The sequence below is a fragment of the Poecile atricapillus genome, chromosome 22 (assembly GCF_030490865.1).
Source record: "Poecile atricapillus isolate bPoeAtr1 chromosome 22, bPoeAtr1.hap1, whole genome shotgun sequence".
In the NCBI taxonomy this organism is placed as follows: Eukaryota; Metazoa; Chordata; class Aves; order Passeriformes; family Paridae; genus Poecile; species Poecile atricapillus.
In genome coordinates this window covers 3,812,043-3,830,137 of record NC_081270.1, presented here as the reverse complement: position 1 = coordinate 3,830,137, position 18,095 = coordinate 3,812,043, and the positions used below count along the sequence as shown (strand labels likewise).

The following is an 18,095-nucleotide window of genomic DNA, read 5'->3' as shown; positions in this document are numbered from 1 at the left end:
TGCCAATGAATTAGAGAGCTCAAAGATTGCTATGTTAAAGCTGCATTTCATTACTACCATATTCTGCTAAAAAAAATTCAGATTTTCAGTTAAAACTTGTGTTAAAATATTTTCACTTTTAAAGAGAAGTTTAATTCTTGCTTAGAGTTGCAGTATAATCATAATAATAACTGAATAATTGTTGCAAATGAAAAAATGAGCCAAAGAATATTCAATCTTCTTTTTTTTTCTTTTTCACATTGCTGTCACAATAATGCTTGGTGGACACATAGAAAATTAAAAATTTGATTGGAATAGAATTTTTTAATTGTTCCTGCCAGATCAAATAGGAGCTTGTGGCCATATTACAAGTTCTTAGGGCATTGACACCTCTTTAAACCCACTCATCTCAAATCACTAAGAATTAAATTTAAAAGAAGCCTTCATGCACATTTTGACTGAACTCATATTGGTGTTTCTTTCCTTCAGAACCAGAACACAAGAGAGCAGATGGTGGAAAGATCCCACCCACATCTCTCAGAAAAGAACCCCTTAAACTTCCCACCACCAGCCCTTGGGTGCTTCTACCAACGGGCAAAGAAAAGCCTCAGCCTATGAAATCAAGGTGGAATAAAACACCGCCCAACACCTACAGATGGTGAACATTCCTAAACCTTGTAGGGAAAGAAAAGGTTACTGGGGAGAAAGGAAAGGTTGATCCCAAAAGGAGCTTTCCTAAAGCCTGAGGAGGAAGGAAAGGTTTATATGGAGAAAGGAAAGGTTGATCCCAAAAGAATATTCCTAAGGCCTATGGAGGAAGGAAGGGTTTATACCAAAAGGAGCATTCCTAAAGCCTACGGAGGAAGGAAAGGTTGATCCCAAAAGGAACATTCCTAAAGCCTGTGGAGGAAGGGAAGGTTTCTATGGAGAAAGGAAAGGTTTATTCCAGAAAGAACATTCTGAAATGCTATGGGGAAAGGAAAGGTTCATCCCAAATAGAGCATTCCTAAAGCCTATGGAGGAAGGAAAGGTTTCTATGGAGGAAGGAAAGGTTTCTATGGAGGAAGGAAAGGTTGATCCCTTCCGTCCTCCCCAGAATCCCATCATCCCCCTTTGGCCAGGACAGAGAGGGGAGGCCAGAGGAGGGTCTGGCTCTCTGTGGGTACCTGTATTTATTGGGGAACATCCTCTCACAGTCCTTGCACTCGTAGACCTGTCCATCTCCGAGGCCTTCCTGCTTGATCTCCTCGCTGAGGCTCTCATACAGGGCCCCCACAGCACTGCAGCCGTACTTCTTGTGGCGCCGCAGGTCCAGCTTGGACTGGAACAGCTCATCACAGTCCTCACAGCGGAATGAGGGCTCCTCTGCAACACACACAGCAGCCCATGCTCAGCCCTGCCCCAGGAAACACAACCAGCCCAGGCTGCTGGACCCAGAGAGGAGGCAAAGATCCCCGAGTCCAGCAAACAAACAAAGAGCGACTTTGCAAGTGAGAGGGGAGAGAACCCAAGGGAGGCTGTGCCAGCAGCTGCTTTCACTTTAAGCATTAAGAGGAAAAAAAAAAATAGATCACACAACCAGAGGAGATCTTGTTTTCTTTGTGTCTTGGCCTTTGCTGATGATGGAGAGACCTACAAGGACTGGGAGACACACAAAATTCTGGGCTCACTCTGGAGTGCTGCGCTTGTCTGCAAGGAGAGGGTCTGAAATTATGAACGAGTTTTCCTCAGAAGGGGCTGCCAGGGAAAAAAGAACAAGCCAGGCTCATATAAACACAGATAGCGAGAAAAGCAAACTGCCACAGCACAAACCTAAAGAAGCTTCTTTCTAAGAAATTGTCTGTCTAATGCTCTTCTCTTAATTTTCCACTGCAGGAGCTCAGGGCTCCATCAGCCTGAGGAATCCCAGCCCAGTGCACCATGGAAGGAAGAGAAGGGAGCCAAAGGTTTTGTTGCTGTGCTCTTTGCTTTTTTTCTTTTTCTTTCTTTATTTTTTTTTTTTAAGTTCTAATGCACATAATAAATTACTGTAGTCAAGGTCAAACAAATTAAAAAGAGGGCAGCTATTATTGAGTTTACAAGGCAGCATCCTGACCGTGGTGCCAAGCCAAACAATCAGTTCAGAGCTGTAAATTTTCCAGGAGAACAAGCTCTGCGAGGGAGTCGGGATAGCTCTGGGTTTCTCCACCCTGGAACAGAAGCTTTCCAGCCCCCTCTGAGTCACTGGAGCCGCGTTTCCCTGTCCTCCCCTACCCTCTTCCTCCACGCTCCACCGCTCTGCCTGGTTCTCTTTTTCTGATAACTTCAGTCCCAGAAGGGGCAGCCTGTGGTGAGTGCATTATCTCAGAGGGAGGAGTGGGAATATTCTGAGAGCTGAAGGAGATGCTGTGATGGAGCTGATCCATTCCCTGCTCTGGGGAAAGGGGATCTTGGGGTGGGATGTGGCCACACTCACATTCTCAGGGCAAAATCTTCAACCCCTGAGCAAACCTTTGCTTTAAAGTCCCCCCCCACCTTGCACCTGTTTAAGCCAAATTTTGCACAACTGCAAACACTTAGGTTGAGCTTTAAGGCCTGGAATGGTGTTTTATATAAATCAGGGTTAATTTTGTTGTGAGTGTGGCAGGAGTGGAAGCATGGGTAGTGTCACACTCAGAGACCTCCGTGCTCCCACCTGGGCACTCACCTCCCACCTCCCTTTCTCTGCTAAAACCTGAGTTTAAAACTGAGCAAGGCAAGGTCCCAGAGGCTGCAGCAGCAGCAATGTGGGCAGAGGAAACCCTCTGCACACCTACACGGAAAGTATTGACATGGGGAAACTCAAACCCAGCTGAAAAAGAAAGTATCACCAAAACTCAGCCAGCACAGCCTTGCTGGGCATCTCAGCAGCCTGCCCAGGGCTCCCAGAGCCACCCACAGCAGGCATGGGTGATCCCACAGCACCCACAGGGCTGCAGCAGCATCTCCTCAGCTGCACAGAGGTGTGTGAAAAACAAAAAAAGTCCAGAGGGTCAACAAAGGGATTTTGACTAAAAAAGAGGACCCGAGGGAAGAAAATACCCAATCGTTCTCATTTCAGCTCATTTTGAGGGCTTATACACTCTGAAATTGCTGGCAGCAGCCTCACCATGAGGTGGGTCAGGCCCTACTCTGCTCCTCAGAGAAATTCTCTTTACTGCATTTTGTAGAATAGGAGCAATGTGTATCTCATGTGTTTTATGTCCCTGGAGAGGGAAACCTGGAAATCAGGACACCAATAACAACAGTGTGGAGAGACTCTGCATCACCCACCATTAAAATAATCCAAACTACTTTTTATGAGTAAAAAGAAGAAAAAAAAAAAGAAGAAAAAAGTGCAGCATCAAACTCCAGAGACATGGAACTGCTCTGGTGAGGTGTTTGCCCCAGAGCAAACATCTCCCCTCTTTGCCCTCCTGTAAATGCAGCAGTGGCTTAATCAGGAAGGAATTTTTGGAGGAAGGACTGAAATCCTCCAGGCTGGGAAGCCCCAGGTCTCTTCACCTCTTAACAAGCTCCTACCAAACTCCCTGTACCCCTCAAGCTCCACCTGGCAAATCCCCAGACCTGAAAACATTTGGAATGGAGGAAACAGATTTTTTTTTTCCTTCTTTTGGCTTCATAGAAAATACAACAAAATTCCTTCCACAAATCCAGGTGGAATTCTTCCTGCTTCAGTTTGGGATTTACATGATTTATTGCAGTTTATTTCATCCAAACTCACCTCTAGGAAACAGAAATCCTCTCTGGGTTTGGAAAAGCATCCATGGAGAGTCATTTCCTCCATACCTGGCTGAAGCTGGATCACTGACTCCCCTCCCACAGCACACCCTGACACTGCCCTGCCTGCTCTCACCAATGACAATGACACATTTTTGTCCTTTCTGTGAGCTTACAGAGCAGGGGAGTGGGTGAAACACACTAATAGCCTCAGGAATATTTTGGAGAAGAGGTTTTCCTTCTAATTCACCTCATCCTTTGCCAGATCTCACACAAATCACACACAGCACGAGGACATCAGACACAGTAGCTTTTCCACAGGTGGAAAGATGGAGGATAGGAAAAGCAGTTCCTGTGCTTCAGAGTATCTGGGTTTGGAAAAAGAAATTTGTACTGAAAGGAGACTTAGAGAGCTGACAAAAATACGATTAAAAACCTTGTAGCCACATGTTATTCATGTTGCCATTCAGGTTGTAAATCCTGTTTTGATGCTCAGACAGGCTAAAGAGGGGAAAAACTGATCAGGTGGGAGAGCAGCTGAGGGTGGGAGGCTCTGGGAGAGCTGCTCTGGGAGAGCAGCTGTAGCTGCCCCAGGATCCCTGGAAGTGTCCAAGGCCAGGCTGGAGGGGGATTGGAGCAGCCTGGGGTAGTGGAACGTGTTGCTGCCCAGAGCAGGGGGTTGGATAAGATCATCCTTCAGGTCCAAATCACTCCATGCTAACACATCCATATCCATATCCATATCCATATCCATATCCATATCCATATCCATATCCATATCCATATCCATATCCATATCCATATCCATATCCATATCCATATCCATATCCATATCCATATCCATATCCAACCCCTGCTCCTCTGGCATTCCCAGTTCTGAGCTCCAGCAGATCCCAGACCAGACTCCTCAACAAATACCCTACAGGGGAAGGACTCGACCCTGGCTTAGGACCAGACCATCCCCTGCAAAACTGAAACTAAATCAGCACGGAGGCTCAGGGCTGAACTGAGACCTGGTATTATGTTGTGACTTTGTCGACTCCAGGTTTGTTCAACTGTTCCTTTTTTTCTGCCTGTAAGTACCAAAAATAAAAAGGTCGCCCTTCAAAAAGAGTTCTCATTAAAGTTTTCCCCTTTCTTTAAGCATCACAAACGAAAATACTGCCCTTCACAAAGGTAACTGCCTCGGTGTGTGACAGGGAGAAGGGGCTGCAAAGAAAAGAACAACCCCAGTTACACCGAAATTGCTGCCTGTTCTCTGTGTCACGTTTGTCAAATCTATGGTTATATGTGCCTATCTGAAGTTCCATCAGTAACACTCAGGACAAAGCAGGAATGTAACAGAAAAATAAATCAGTGCCTAATAGCTTTCAGAGAAACCAAGGGGAACACAATTATGTGGCATCTACATGCTAATCTACCAGACTCGAATCTCAAAGGAGTTCAAGTGCCCTACTCAAAATTCCTGCAGTGATAAGGGGTCTGCTGTGTTTGGCTGGGGTTGGGAGGAAAGATTTTTATGATAATTATCTTTGTGTGGAACAATTTTGCATTTTCTCTCCTGTTAATTCCGAAGTGAGCTGGGGGTGCGAGGCAGCAGGAAGATAGCCCTCCTGAAAGTAAAAAGTATTAAGGAGTCAAATATTTAATGTTGGCCTGGCATAATTTGACAGCAATTATGCAGGAAAAGCACTAGACGTTACCAGGAAGATCCAGATAAATGTTCCATAATGACAGAGATGGAAAACAAGGAGCACTTTTTGCTTGTTCACATAAAAGCCTGTTAGAAACTGAAATGTGGAACAGCGGTGAGTTTTCATTCAGATTTCTCCCTGACATCAAAAACAAAAAAAAAGATGCAAAAATTATTCCCTCTGTGTGTTGTTCTTGAGAAAATCATTAACATTTTTTGGGGGGCATAGCAGTGGAAAAATAGTCCCAAACTTGATATGAGAGGGGCAGCAAATACCACATTTTACTCCCAGCCCTTCAGAAAATGAACTTCCAGAGGACAAATCCTCAAACTATCCCATTTTCCTGAAATACTGGAAACTAATTGTCCAAGATTTTACTGCAAATTTGCATCAGAAATTATACTTATGGACAGGTAAACAAAAATAAATGTATTGTGGGATGCCCAGAGAGAACACTACTTTCATAAATTAATTTTATAGAGCATACTAGTTTAAAAACACCTGGTAAATGAGAAAGTATTTATAGAAATAAATCATTGAATAATGATGTTGGGCACATCCTTCCTCAGAGATCACTTCCTTGCACAGCATCTGTAGTGTCAGAGTCTTGGATGAATGTGGAAAAAGGCATCTTAAGAGAGGAAAATCAGTGCTGGGAGCACTCTTACATTTCCAGAACACTCCATGTGTGTGTCCTGCTACCTGCTCACAGCTGCTGCAGAGAAAGATGAGGTGTCTTTATTCCAGCAATAATAATTTCAGTGATGACTCTTCCCTCCCTGGCTGGATCCCCATTTTTCAGATTCCCTAAACCTCTGCAGGCTGGTATTTTCCAAGCCTTGGGACAGTTTGGCCATTTTTATTACACCCAAAGGCAGCTGGTGACCCTGGGGATGGAAAAGGCACCTCTGATCATATCCAAACCCACAAAGAGAAGGAAATGAAGCTACTTGAGGCTGATAAAAACTCGGTATTGTGGACTGAACCTCTCTCACCAGGGAAAGAGTGAAAATGAACACAAAATCCAGAAAGTGACAGAAAGAGCAAGTCCTGGCTCAGGTTTTGTCCCAGTCCTGCCCTGGCTGAGGGCCCCAGCAGTGCCAGGGGTGCTGCAGAGAGGAGCAGAAGCTCCTGGGGAGGCCTTACCTTCCATGCTGGGTGCCATGTTCCCAAGGGAATAACCTCCTTCCTTCAGACACACCAGGAGCTCTTCTCCCGGCTCAATCTCTTTAATAACTTTATAATAGACCTGGGAATCACAAACAGAACAGACACATTAAATATGCAAAGGCCTGTGTTTTATATTTTAACCAATAACTCAAATTACTCCGGCTAATAGGGGAGGCTGTCCCTTGATTTGGGATAATTGCTACTCAGAGCTCGTTTTCCTGCCTTTATTTGACTCCTTGGGTGTCAGAGTTTCACAGGGTTTGGACAATAAAAAAACGTTTTGGGAACAGCCTCTCTCCCTCAAATTACAACAAATCTTCCCATTTTTCTTCCTGTCTTCCTATAAACTCGGTGTGTTTGTCACAGTGAAGGGAAGATTAAACTGATGGAATTGTCACGTTTAAGGCTCTGCTCTCTGAGCCAAAACTGGCCTCATGATTAGAGCCGAATTATCCCATCTCCACAGAATTATTTTGTTGATTTTTTTCCCCAACAGCCCAGACCTGACCCCTAAACAAAGACACCCACTCCAGGTGAGCAGTTTACCCATGTTCTGAGCTCCTGTCTGAGCACAGACCCTGGACCTTCCAAAATGTCCTGAACACAGCACTGTTCATCTCCTGGACCTTTGTCATTGCACCAGGAGAAAACCCCAAACAGAAACAGGATTCAGACAAGGGCAGAGCCCATGCACTTCATCTTCACTGTTCTACCTCCAAACCCCACAGAAACCAGGGCAGTGGGTCCAGTGACAGCCGTGTCACATCTGAGTGGATCCCTGGGCCTCATTCCCTCCCCTGCACCTGCTCCAGGAGCTCCATATCTTTTGTCCTGAGGAGATTCAGTGTCCTCCATATGTTTTGGGGTACACTGGGGTACACTGGACCCTGTCCTAAAACAATACCCTGAGAATTCACCTGATAGCAGTTATTAACTTCCAGCATTTAACAGCAATCCAAGAAATTATTTTTCAGGGTAAAAACCACATTTCACCCAGAGCAATTCCCTAAATTTGCTGCCACTCTGCCTCTGCCAGTCTGTGTTAATGGGGAAGGAACACACACAGCTCCTAAATTCCTGCCTGGGTTGCATTAATTGTGTCACCACGATGCATTTATCCTTCAAGAGTCCCTTTCCCTCCCTCCCTGGCCGGAACACGAAGCTTTGGCAGATTCGTGGCCCCAGGCCCGGCGGGAGCAGCAGCTGCCAGGGATGCTCCCGAAATTGTCCTCTCCGTCCCGGAGCTGTGGCTGCAGGGAGATGTGAACTCAGAGGGAGGGATGCAATTCCAGGGACAGGCGGCCGCAGGGACACGGGGCACCGCTCCTAGAACTGCAGGGACAGAGGACATCCCTCCCAGAGCTGCAGGGACAGGGAACATCCCTCCCAGAGTTGCAGGGACAGGGAACATCCCTCCCAGAGCTGCAGGGACAGGGAATATCCCTCCCAGAGCTGTAGGGACAGGGAACATCCCTCCCAGAGCTGCAGGGACAGGGAACATCCCTCCCAGAGCCGCCACGCGGTGCGGCGGGGACAGGGGAGCGCGGTTACCGCTCCGAACTTTCCCTCCACACCGAGGTCAGGAAACTCCGGACCGATCCCGCGTTGCGCCCCAGTCACCGCACTGGTCCCCAGTCACCGTACTGCGCCCCAGTCACCGCACTGGTTACGCCAGGAGCGCCCGCAGTTCCACGAGCGGAGCCGTTCCCATCCCGCGGGATAATTACGAGCAGAGCCGTTCCCATCCCACGGGATAATTACGAGCAGAGCTGTTCCCATCCCGCGGGATAATTCCCGAGTTCCGCCGCCCCTGCCGCTGCCCGGCGCTTCCCGATCCCGCTCCGGCGGGGAAGGGCGAGGGCTCTCAGCAGCCGTACCGGGGCTCCCACCTCTCCCCGGGACACAGAGAGGAAAAGTTGCCGGTGGGGCGCATTCCCGCAGGAGCGGGATGGGGATGGGAATAGGGATTGGGATGGGGCCGGGAGCGCGGCCCCTGCCCGCCCCAGCAGGTGGCAGACGCCGCCCGCCACCGGCCCCGCCACCGCCGCGGGGGCCCCGCCGGTCCCTCGGAGACGGTCCCGGGCAATGCGAACGGAGCGGGCCGAGCCGGGCCGGGCCGGGCCGGGCCAGGCTCCCCTGACCTTTTCGCTCCTGTCCCGCGGCCGCTGCGCTCCTCCGGTGCCGGCGGCCGGGCCGGTCGGGGGGAGGGAAGGGAAGAGGAGGGAAAGGGAGGGGAGGGAAAGGAAGGAGGGCAGCCGGGTCGTGTCTGTGCAGCAGCTCCAAGGCCGGGGCAGACGGAGTCACAGCCGCTCCCATGAACGGGGTGTTTTGGTCCTCGCGTGCTGCGGGGCGTCCCTTACCGGGAGCTCCGGTACCGAGTGCTGTGACACAGCCCCTACCGGGGCTACAGCCCTTAGCGAGCACCCGGTACAGCCCTTTTCGCGAGCCCCGGTGCATCCCTCAGCGAGCACCCGGTACAGCCCTTTTCGGGAGCCCCGGTGCATCCCTCAGCGAGCACCCGGTACAGCCCTTTTCGGGAGCCCCGGTGCATCCCTCAGCGAGCACCCGGTACAGCCCTTTTCGGGAGCCCCGGTGCATCCCAGCGCTCAATGACTGTTTGCCGGCTCTGCCCCCTCTGTCCCCCCGGCCTCAGCACAGCCGCCGCCTCCCCTCAGCCCCACCGCGAACTCACCCAAATATCGCTGCCCGGGCACCCAGCACTGCCCGGGCATCTCTCACTGGGAGTTTCAAAGCAGGGATGGTCACAAACACCAAGATTTGGGATGGGAAATGAAACCCCACTGTTGGCCGCTGACAAAATATCCCAAACTGCGCAGACACCCATCCCTGTGCCTGCCAGAATCCTTGGTGTAATCCCAAAACCGTTTTCCACCGGTTTGCAAACGGTTCTCCCAGTGCAGACATCTAAAGTCATCTAAAATTTTCCTTTTTCTCACTATCTTTTTAATTTGCACTTCAGTGCTCCTCCATGCTTGCTCTACAAGAAAAACTTTTCCCAGGACCAAACCACACTGAGCTTAATGGGAAAAGTGCCTGAAAAATCCCCAAAAGGCAGCCTAGGAGTGATCCCAGAGCTCAGGGCTGACCCGGAAAAACAGAAATCAAGATGGGCCAATCCAAGAGGAATAAAATAAAATAAAATAAAATAAAATAAAATAAAATAAAATAAAATAAAATAAAATAAAATAAAATAAAATAAAATAAAATAAAATAAAATAAAATAAAATAAAATAAAATAAAATAAAATAAAATAAAATAAAATAGCTATTAACAGACATTTCTCATTGCAGCTGGTAACCCAAACCTGCTAGCACTAAAATACCAGCTGTGGTCTTAAAGGTCCATCTAGTTCAGAGAGAGCCACAAATTTTACAGGGGAAATATCCTTCAGAATTCCCTGCTAAGGGCTAACACTGCCCTGGTCTCACCCTTTAGCTCCTTTTCCTCTCCTGTTTGTTCTCAGAACAAAGTAGCTCCTTGTTTTTCAAAACGTCTCCTGCAGTCCTTCCAGAAATATAGGACAGGCTCCTTTAACGATCAGGGAAAGTTGGATTCTGCTGGAGTCACATTAATTTCATCAAACATTTCATTATGATAATTAACTTCATCTTTCAGTCATGCTACTGATGGTCTCGGCTCATCAAAGCCTTTTTTATTTGTCGTGCACTGAAAAAACTCAGATCTACTAATCCAGCAGAAGATTTACATTCATAAATCAATTCTGTTTGTTTATAGAAAAGTTCCACACTTGATCATTTTGTATTTCCCACCACAGCATGGGCAGCTCTCCAAATTACCAGCTTTGTTTTACACTAAATAGTTAACAGAATAAGTAGGGTTTGGTGGTACTGAGAATACTCCTTTTCTTGATTTTTATCAAAATTATTCTGGGCACGGGGTGTTGAAGAAAGAAAAAATAAAAGGGAAGGAAAACTAAACCAAAACAAAAACCAAACAAAAAACCAAAACCACCCAAAAAATCCCAACACCCCAAAAAAGAAACCAACAACCAAAACAAATAAACAAACACATAAACAAATAAAAAGGGAAAGTGGAGGTAACCCAGAGGAATCCTGTTCCAGCCTGGGTTGATGTAGGGATCTGTTGTGGATGTGAACTCAGGGCAGCAGAAATCAGGCTCTGGCTGTCTAATTTTGCTGCTAAAACAGAACATTTTGGTACAACCACCAAAATATCTGCCCTGCAGAACCACAACAACCACACTCTGGGGCTTGTCTTGCTCAGAGCCCAGCACCTCCTTATCTTTCCACTGAGAAAAAGAGCTCTGGAGCAGACAGAGCCTGGGAATGAGGTTTAACCATTGCCAGCCACGGCAAGGGATGGAGATGGAACACACTGAGTGGGAAAAGTCCATCCCAGAATTACCTCATTAATTAGGGCCCTTCCTAAGAACCAGCCCCATTTCTCTGCTGCAGGGATTTATCTGAGCTTCCACATGTTTGTACTTCAGGGGGAAAAAAGGGGAGAGAGCGGCTGCTGTGTTCCCCTAAAGATCAAAAACACACCCACAAATGCACCAGCTGCAGCAGAGGAGCTCAAAAACTCAAAACCAGCCTGAAAAAGGGTTCTTTGTGTCCTTGTCTCACCAATAATTCACTCCATGGGCATCCCAGTGAGGATTTGTCCCTCCTGCTTCCTCAGACCTGTCTATGTGTCCCGCTCTGGACACAGAAAATTTGGCCTTGAGAATGTCCAGCCAGGACAGGGCTGCACATTTCGCTTTTGTTCCTGAGTTTTCCTCCTTTGGAAATGCCTCCCCTTTGTTTCTACTCAGTCACATTGCTTCTGATTTCCTCTTTTTAAGGCTCTTTGTGATGTACTTGGGAATCCTGACTGGAGCTACCAAACCTCTGTAAAATACACCCAAAATCTTTGCATTGCACACACTTCTCACACTGGCTGATTAAACAGAGGCCTGATTTTTTTCTGTCTCTTGTTACTCCTTCTTTTCCCCGCCAATATCTGCACCCCAACTAAAAGCAGCAGCTGTCACCCTGATTTTTATTAATATATAATAATTGCAATATTGGCCAGATCATGGCCATGAATATAATTATTATATATTATAAATATATTATTATGTAGATTTTGTTTAGTATTTCAGATTCTTGAACTGTTCAAGTATTTTCCTTTTTGAGGCAGGAGTAACAACAGGAAAAAGTAAACCATTTCCCTTTTAGTAAATTATACAATTTATCTACCATTCTTCCAGTCCTCCTTCAGAATCACAATTATCTCCAACAATCAAGGATCTTCTTTTCAAATACCTCTCCAGCCCCAATAAATATAAGGAAAAGTAGCTAAATGTTATCCTGCATGTGAAAATTTGCTTCGTAATTGAAAAATGGTGAATGAAACATCTCTTCCAAAATAGAGAAATAAATACACTTTGTATATATTATAATCTGTTAATGGTGGGTGGGGGGGAAATAATTAAGTGGTCCAGATTTTGCTGTCAGTTTCCTCACAAAAATCCAGGAAAATTCTCTGTGCATTCCTGGGACTGTTCCCAGGTTACAGGACTATAGAAAAACAGAAGGAGACACACACACTCTGATCTCCCCATGTAAAAATGCTTTTCTCCCCTGAAAATAAAATTATTTTGATGAAAATCTTGCCCTGGCCCTTATCACCACAGTGCTCTTTGGTTATTTAGAGGACAATAATTTATTGCAAAAGTTTTCATTTTCTGTGTGTGCTTACAAGCAACCCCAAACCTTTTCCTGCTGCCTGAAGGGGAAAGATCAAACTTTTGTCCTGCTTTTTGTTCAGGAAAAATGTGTTCCCTGGTGAAATAAATGAAGTTAAAGCCAGGAGCACCAGGAGACAGCATGAGGTAGGAATCAGCACAGCTTGGTCACTCTGAAAATGGCTTTGGGATTTACTCTGGGAAGGGTTTGGGATGTCCCCTGAGAACTCTCCCTTTGGGGATCTCTCCCTTTGGAGCTCTCCCTGCTTGGATTCTTCCCCTCTGACCTGCAGGATTCCCCCAGCACCAGCCCCCAGCAGAATTTCCCCTAAAATGAGCAGCCTGTGGGGTTTGGTGCACGGGAAATAATGTTGGAAGCCAACAGAAATTTTCTAAATTTATCTCAGCAGGAAAATGAGAGGATTGATTTTTAAAGCCCAGGGTGGCCCTATCCAGGAACACACCTGGGTGTGAGAAGCCCAGCTCAGCTTGAGCTGCTCAGGCTAGGAAGAACCTGAACTATCCTTCTTTTATTGTCAAACAAGTCCCGGTGACACCAGCTAAATCAAAACTAATAAAGTCTGAAAGCACTTTGTACCCTCCAACTCTTCTAACTTCAGTATCTTTGACACTGTGTAACACACTTGCTGTGGGATTCAGCAGTCCAGCATTTCCAAGGACAGTTTTCCTAGGACAAGGATGAAAAACTTAAATTTTGCAGGTTAGAAGTTCTATTTTGAGTCTCCAAGAGTTCAAATGCTCTTCTGTTGCAGGTTTGTATCCAAAAAGCACCTTGGCCACTTGGGAATTATGAATTCCCATTGGGTTTGGTGAAAGCCCAGAGCAGCTGGAAACATCCCCAAAAGCCCCTCACAGCCCCAAATCTGCCTCCTTCCTCCTTAAACAATATTTCTCATTTAGATTAGGTCTGAACAGTAACTTCTATTTGAGTTGTACTCAATTGCAGGTTTGTGAAGCTCACAGTGTGAATTGCTCATCTTCAATCCATTTTTGGGTCTAAGCCTTAAGGAACTTTGCAAACATCATCAAAATCCTGTTAATTCCATAAAAACCCCACCCAGGGACTCCTTCACCAGCATTGCTATAACCTGTCTAGGAGATTTCAACTTTCTCCTCAGCAGACTCCAAGCTGTCTCCCACTCTCACTCTCCTCCTAAAAACAGACAACTGAATTTCCACCCCAGGATCACCCTCCCCACCCTCCCTGGCCACAGTTTCCATGGTTCCCATTTCCAGTGCTGGTTTCCAGCTGTCCCAGAGGAGTTTGGTGCCATAACCTGGGTTTCACAGGATTTTCTCCACCACCAGCAGTCAGGGACTGAATCATGAATCAGGGACAGGATCACAAGCCAGGGACAGGACCATAAATCTGGAGGTCTGAGCTTATCCCAGGGCTGATCCATCCCTGGTCACCTCCCCAGGATGCTGCCCCTGCCCAGCACCCCCTGGCAAGCCCCCCAGCCCGTGCTGGGGGCGAGGGGAGCCCAGCAGCCCCGCAGGGAGGTTACCTGCTCGTTGATGTGGCACACAGCCAGGTTCTGCTCGTCGCAGGAGCAGGACACTCGGATGTACTTCAGCCAGTTCCCAGCCCCTCCCTGGCCAGCATCACCACAGAACTTCTCACTGCCCAGGGCATCAGGAATCTGCAGGAGAATGGGACAGAAAAGGGGTCAGCTGGGGTCAAATGGCAGCTACAGAGGGGAGATAGGGAGGAAAAGGGTTTGCAGGGCACAACTCCAAGCAAGAAATAGAAAGGAGAAATGTGGGTGATAGATATAATTGATAAAGAGACTTATGACAAGAATAAAATCAGCTCTCAGCCATTATCTAAAGGTCCTGGCTGGCAGAACCTCCCAGGACACACCTCAGAGTGGTCCATGAGTAAAAGGTTCAGGACTGCAAATATTCTGGAAAACACAGCTCTGGCACCACAGCTCAAGTAATCAAAGCAGGGAACTCCTCCAAACTGCACTGATTTTAATGACAAGGTCCTTAACTGGTCTATCTTCACGTCATCTGTTTCATCCTTTCATGCAGGATAATTTTTAATTACAAATCTTTCAATAAACTCTCAAATCAAGTCTCTTTCCACAGGGCTGTGAGGTTCTATTTTAAAAAAATGCTTTACCCAATGCACTACTTTCATTTATCTGAGTACAGCCTGAGAAATTCATCGACCACATCTATGTGGCTGAAGCTGAGATACAATTTGGCTGCTGTGAAAAAGAGGAATCCTTCAAACTAAAACCCCTCAGATATTTAAAGTTCAGGTGTGAGGGGGAAAAAAAAGAGTTAATTAAGGAGTTGCAGTCCAAAGAAAGTCGCTGCTTTGCCAGGAAGAGACTTTTCCTCTCTTAAGGCAGTGGCGTTTGGTGACAGAAGCAGAGGAGATGCTCAGCATTCCAGAACAACCTTTGGGATGATCCAGTTTGTAATTCACTCAAAAAAGCATGTTTTAAAAATGACACAGGACAGTCTGAAAACAAGGAGAAGCCCTGTGAATCCCAGCATAGCAAGGCTCTGCTCTGCTCCTAAGTGGGCCTCCCTGCTCCAGAAACTCCTTTTTTCCTGAGATTCAGATTTCCCTCTATGCCGACCAGCCCCTGTGTCAGTGCAAATTACTTCAGTCATCAAAAGCTCTTAACATGCTTTTACTAGCAATTAATTCTCTCAGAATCTCATGGGATATGATTATATTTTCCCATCTATTTCAAGACACAGAAAAAAGAGAAAGGTGGGAAAACAAAGGAGAGAAAAAATTAAAGCCCAGCGATGACAGCAACAAGTCGAGCCCAAGGCTGGGCTGAGAGACCTCAGGGGGAAAGGTCCAGTTCAGACTCTGGCTTCCAGCTCTGTATTCCTGGGAGGACCAGGACTTGTCAGAACCACCAGGACAGCTCCTAGCTCCCTGAGTTGGACACAGCAGACATTTCCTGGTCTCATCCCCACCACCACCCTCTCTTCTCCAGCTCCCGGGCTGAAAAGGGATGAGGGAAAATCCCACAATTAGTACTGAGCTTCTTCCTTCCTAGTCAGAACATGGCACTGGGAGTCACTGGAATGCTGCATTTTCTCCCAGAATATGTTTGGGACTGAACTGGTGTGAGAAAAAACCTGTCTGTGCTAAGTTTCTTCATCCTGTGCCTGGGAACACTCAGAGTCATTCACTCACCCCTAACTAGACCCTGGAACTTTCTAGACACTCTTGGTCACCTACTGGCAGCACTAAGGGTCTGAGGTGGGCATTGATTGCACAGGAAGCAAATTCTGTGTTGACTGGAAGTTTTAATAAAAATAATAAAAAAACCACCCCAACAATAAAACCTGTTCTTAACGTGGCTGCAACACTACTGAATTTACTCAAGCTGAAATATCAATAACTTCTGTTTTATCTCATGGAGCTCCAAGGACACTGAGGCTGCCTAAAGCTGGTGAGATAAAGAGCTTCTCTTGGCTTTTTTGATCCCAAATTGAGTGTTCCAGCCAAGACAGACCCTTGAGTGGGGACAAACCCAGACACCAAGTGACAGCAGCTTCCAGGAAAACTGGGAAACCAAATGAGATGAATCATCCGTGCTCAGCTGGTCTGAAGCCACTGAAGAGTTTGGGCAGAGTTTGTAGTGGTTTGAGGAACTAGCAGCCCACAAATCTCCCAGTGCCAGTAACTGATGACATTCAGTAGCCCTGGGAACACAGGATGGCAAATCCAGGACGCACAAATAATTTTTTTAACTTCACAGCTCTATCTTACAGATGGTCTCTTTCATTTTCTGAGATCATTTGAGAGGACACTTAGGGCCATTGAATGGAAGGGACCTTAAGGATCATTTAGTTCCAACCCCCTGCCCTGGGCAGAGAGTTCGGGGAAAGCCCAGAATTCAGCTCAAATTCATTTTGCTGGGTCGTGTTCACCAGTTGTGCCTCAGGAGGAGGTTCTGCCGTAGCTCGAAATCACCTGAAACTCTGTGGTTTTATCTGTGTGGTGCATTAAAACCCAAGCTGGGGCTGTGAAATCTGACAGATCAAAACGAGAGAAAAAGAGGTGCTGTGAGAGCCTGAGAGCCTGAGCTGCTGTTCTCACACACACTCACTGCCCTCCGTAAATAGAACCTGGCACCACGGCGGGGACTGCACCCAGCCAGCCCTCATCCCTCTGCTGGCACCGACCAGGACCCTCTGAAAATGGAACAAATGGGGTGATCAGCTGGTCTCAGAGTGCTGCAGGACCAGCTCCAGAGCCAGGGCAGCTCCTGGGCCAGCTCAGCCCCTGGGCCAGCTCAGCCCACCGTGGCCAACAGCTCTAATTAAAGATCAGATTCACACGATCCCGCTTGTCGCCGATGGTCTCTATCAAAGTTATTTCACAGCTTAAAAGCACCAAAGAACACAGCAGCAGTCACCCAGCACTATCTGCAGTATCTTTTCTTTCTTCTGTCAAATGTTCACACAGAATAATATTTTAAGTCTCTCTTCCCACTCCCCCACCTGAGAAAACTCCGGAAAAACAAAGTGAAACCTTTTACCACATCTTCTTCCAGTTCAGACCAGAAGGAAATCAGAAATTTCCTCTGGTGAAATTCTGCAAACCAACTGTTCAAAGTCTCTGTCAGTAAGTAAAAAAATTTCCAGTTTGAAAATGCTCCTGGGATGCTCATGGAGAATTGGTTTTTCTGGGTTCTTTTGAAGAACCAAGAGACATCCTTTGCTCTAGGAGTGGAGAAAGGAAACGGAGGCAAAAAGTTTTGGGAATGGACAAATTAAAGATCCCAGATGAAAGCACAGCTTCCACCCCACTCCTAGGAGGCTCAGCTCCCCACAGCCACCCACCTGGGGATGCTCTCACCACAACAGGCATCTTCAGTTCTATTAAATCTGTTTATTCACAGTTAAAACCAGAACTACGTCCCTCCCTATCCAGAACTCAGAGGCAGCTTTAATCCAAAACCATCCACTCCTGTTTTCCTGGGCAGGTAAAGGCTGACATCAGATATTTAGCACCAACAGCAAAAAACCCCAGAGATGCCACAGGAAGAAAAATCCCATCAGAAAATCCAGTGTAATTATTAGCAGGATTCTGACTTGGTGGAACTGACATGGAATTTCTGCCTGTGCTCTCTGCTAAGGCTGGCTCTGTATCAGTGGAGATGTCTCTCCTGAGAGTAATTTGGCTTAGACATCAAAAGAAGTTGTCAGAGGGAAAGGAGAGGTGAAAAAAAGGTGGGAAGATACTGGAGAGGAGAAAACAAAATAAAATCAGTTTATAATTAGTAGGTGGTGCTGATTTTGCAAGTCTATAACCATCACATGCTGTTATTCCAGTCAGTTTTGGGGAATGTATTTCACCTCCTTGATCCCTTTGGCTCTGAGGCCCAGCATCCTTGCCCCAGCTGGGCTCCCTGCAGGAACAAGATTTGTCCCTTTTTCTTTGTCCCCATATTAAATCCCAGCAGTGTGGGACAGCCCCTTCTGTGGAGATGTGCTGGAAAAGCAGACTTTCATCTGGCCTGCAGCCTGTGGACATGCTCAGAAAGTTAATTATTGAGGGAGTACTTCCTCTGGCCGCTCTTCCATTTTATCCCTCTCACCCCATCATGGATTTCTCCCCGCTTCTTTTTTCATCACTGAACACACCAAAACTTCAGTTCATCTTTTCTCCTTCTGCTGCAGATGGTGAGTTCAGTCTTTGTTTATTAACCCACAGCACCTCCTAGCATTTTTGTCCTCAAATCCAACAGCTCATCTAAGAATTCCCAATTCCCCTT

At 46.7% G+C, this 18,095-nt stretch overlaps 1 protein-coding gene across 3 annotated transcripts in view; it reads right to left on the bottom strand.

Annotated features, from left to right (window-relative positions):
• The window catches only part of PRDM16 (PR/SET domain 16), a 284,274-nt gene that overhangs the window by 33,189 nt on the left and 232,990 nt on the right, over positions 1-18,095 (bottom strand). For all 3 annotated transcript variants that reach the window (XM_058855066.1, XM_058855067.1, XM_058855068.1), the window contains 3 exons: positions 13,842-13,976; positions 6,558-6,660; positions 1,146-1,344 (listed from right to left, as the gene is read on the bottom strand). In XM_058855066.1, coding sequence (XP_058711049.1) covers positions 1,146-1,344; positions 6,558-6,660; positions 13,842-13,976 — 437 coding nt within the window. The remainder of the gene's footprint in view (positions 1-1,145; positions 1,345-6,557; positions 6,661-13,841; positions 13,977-18,095) is intronic.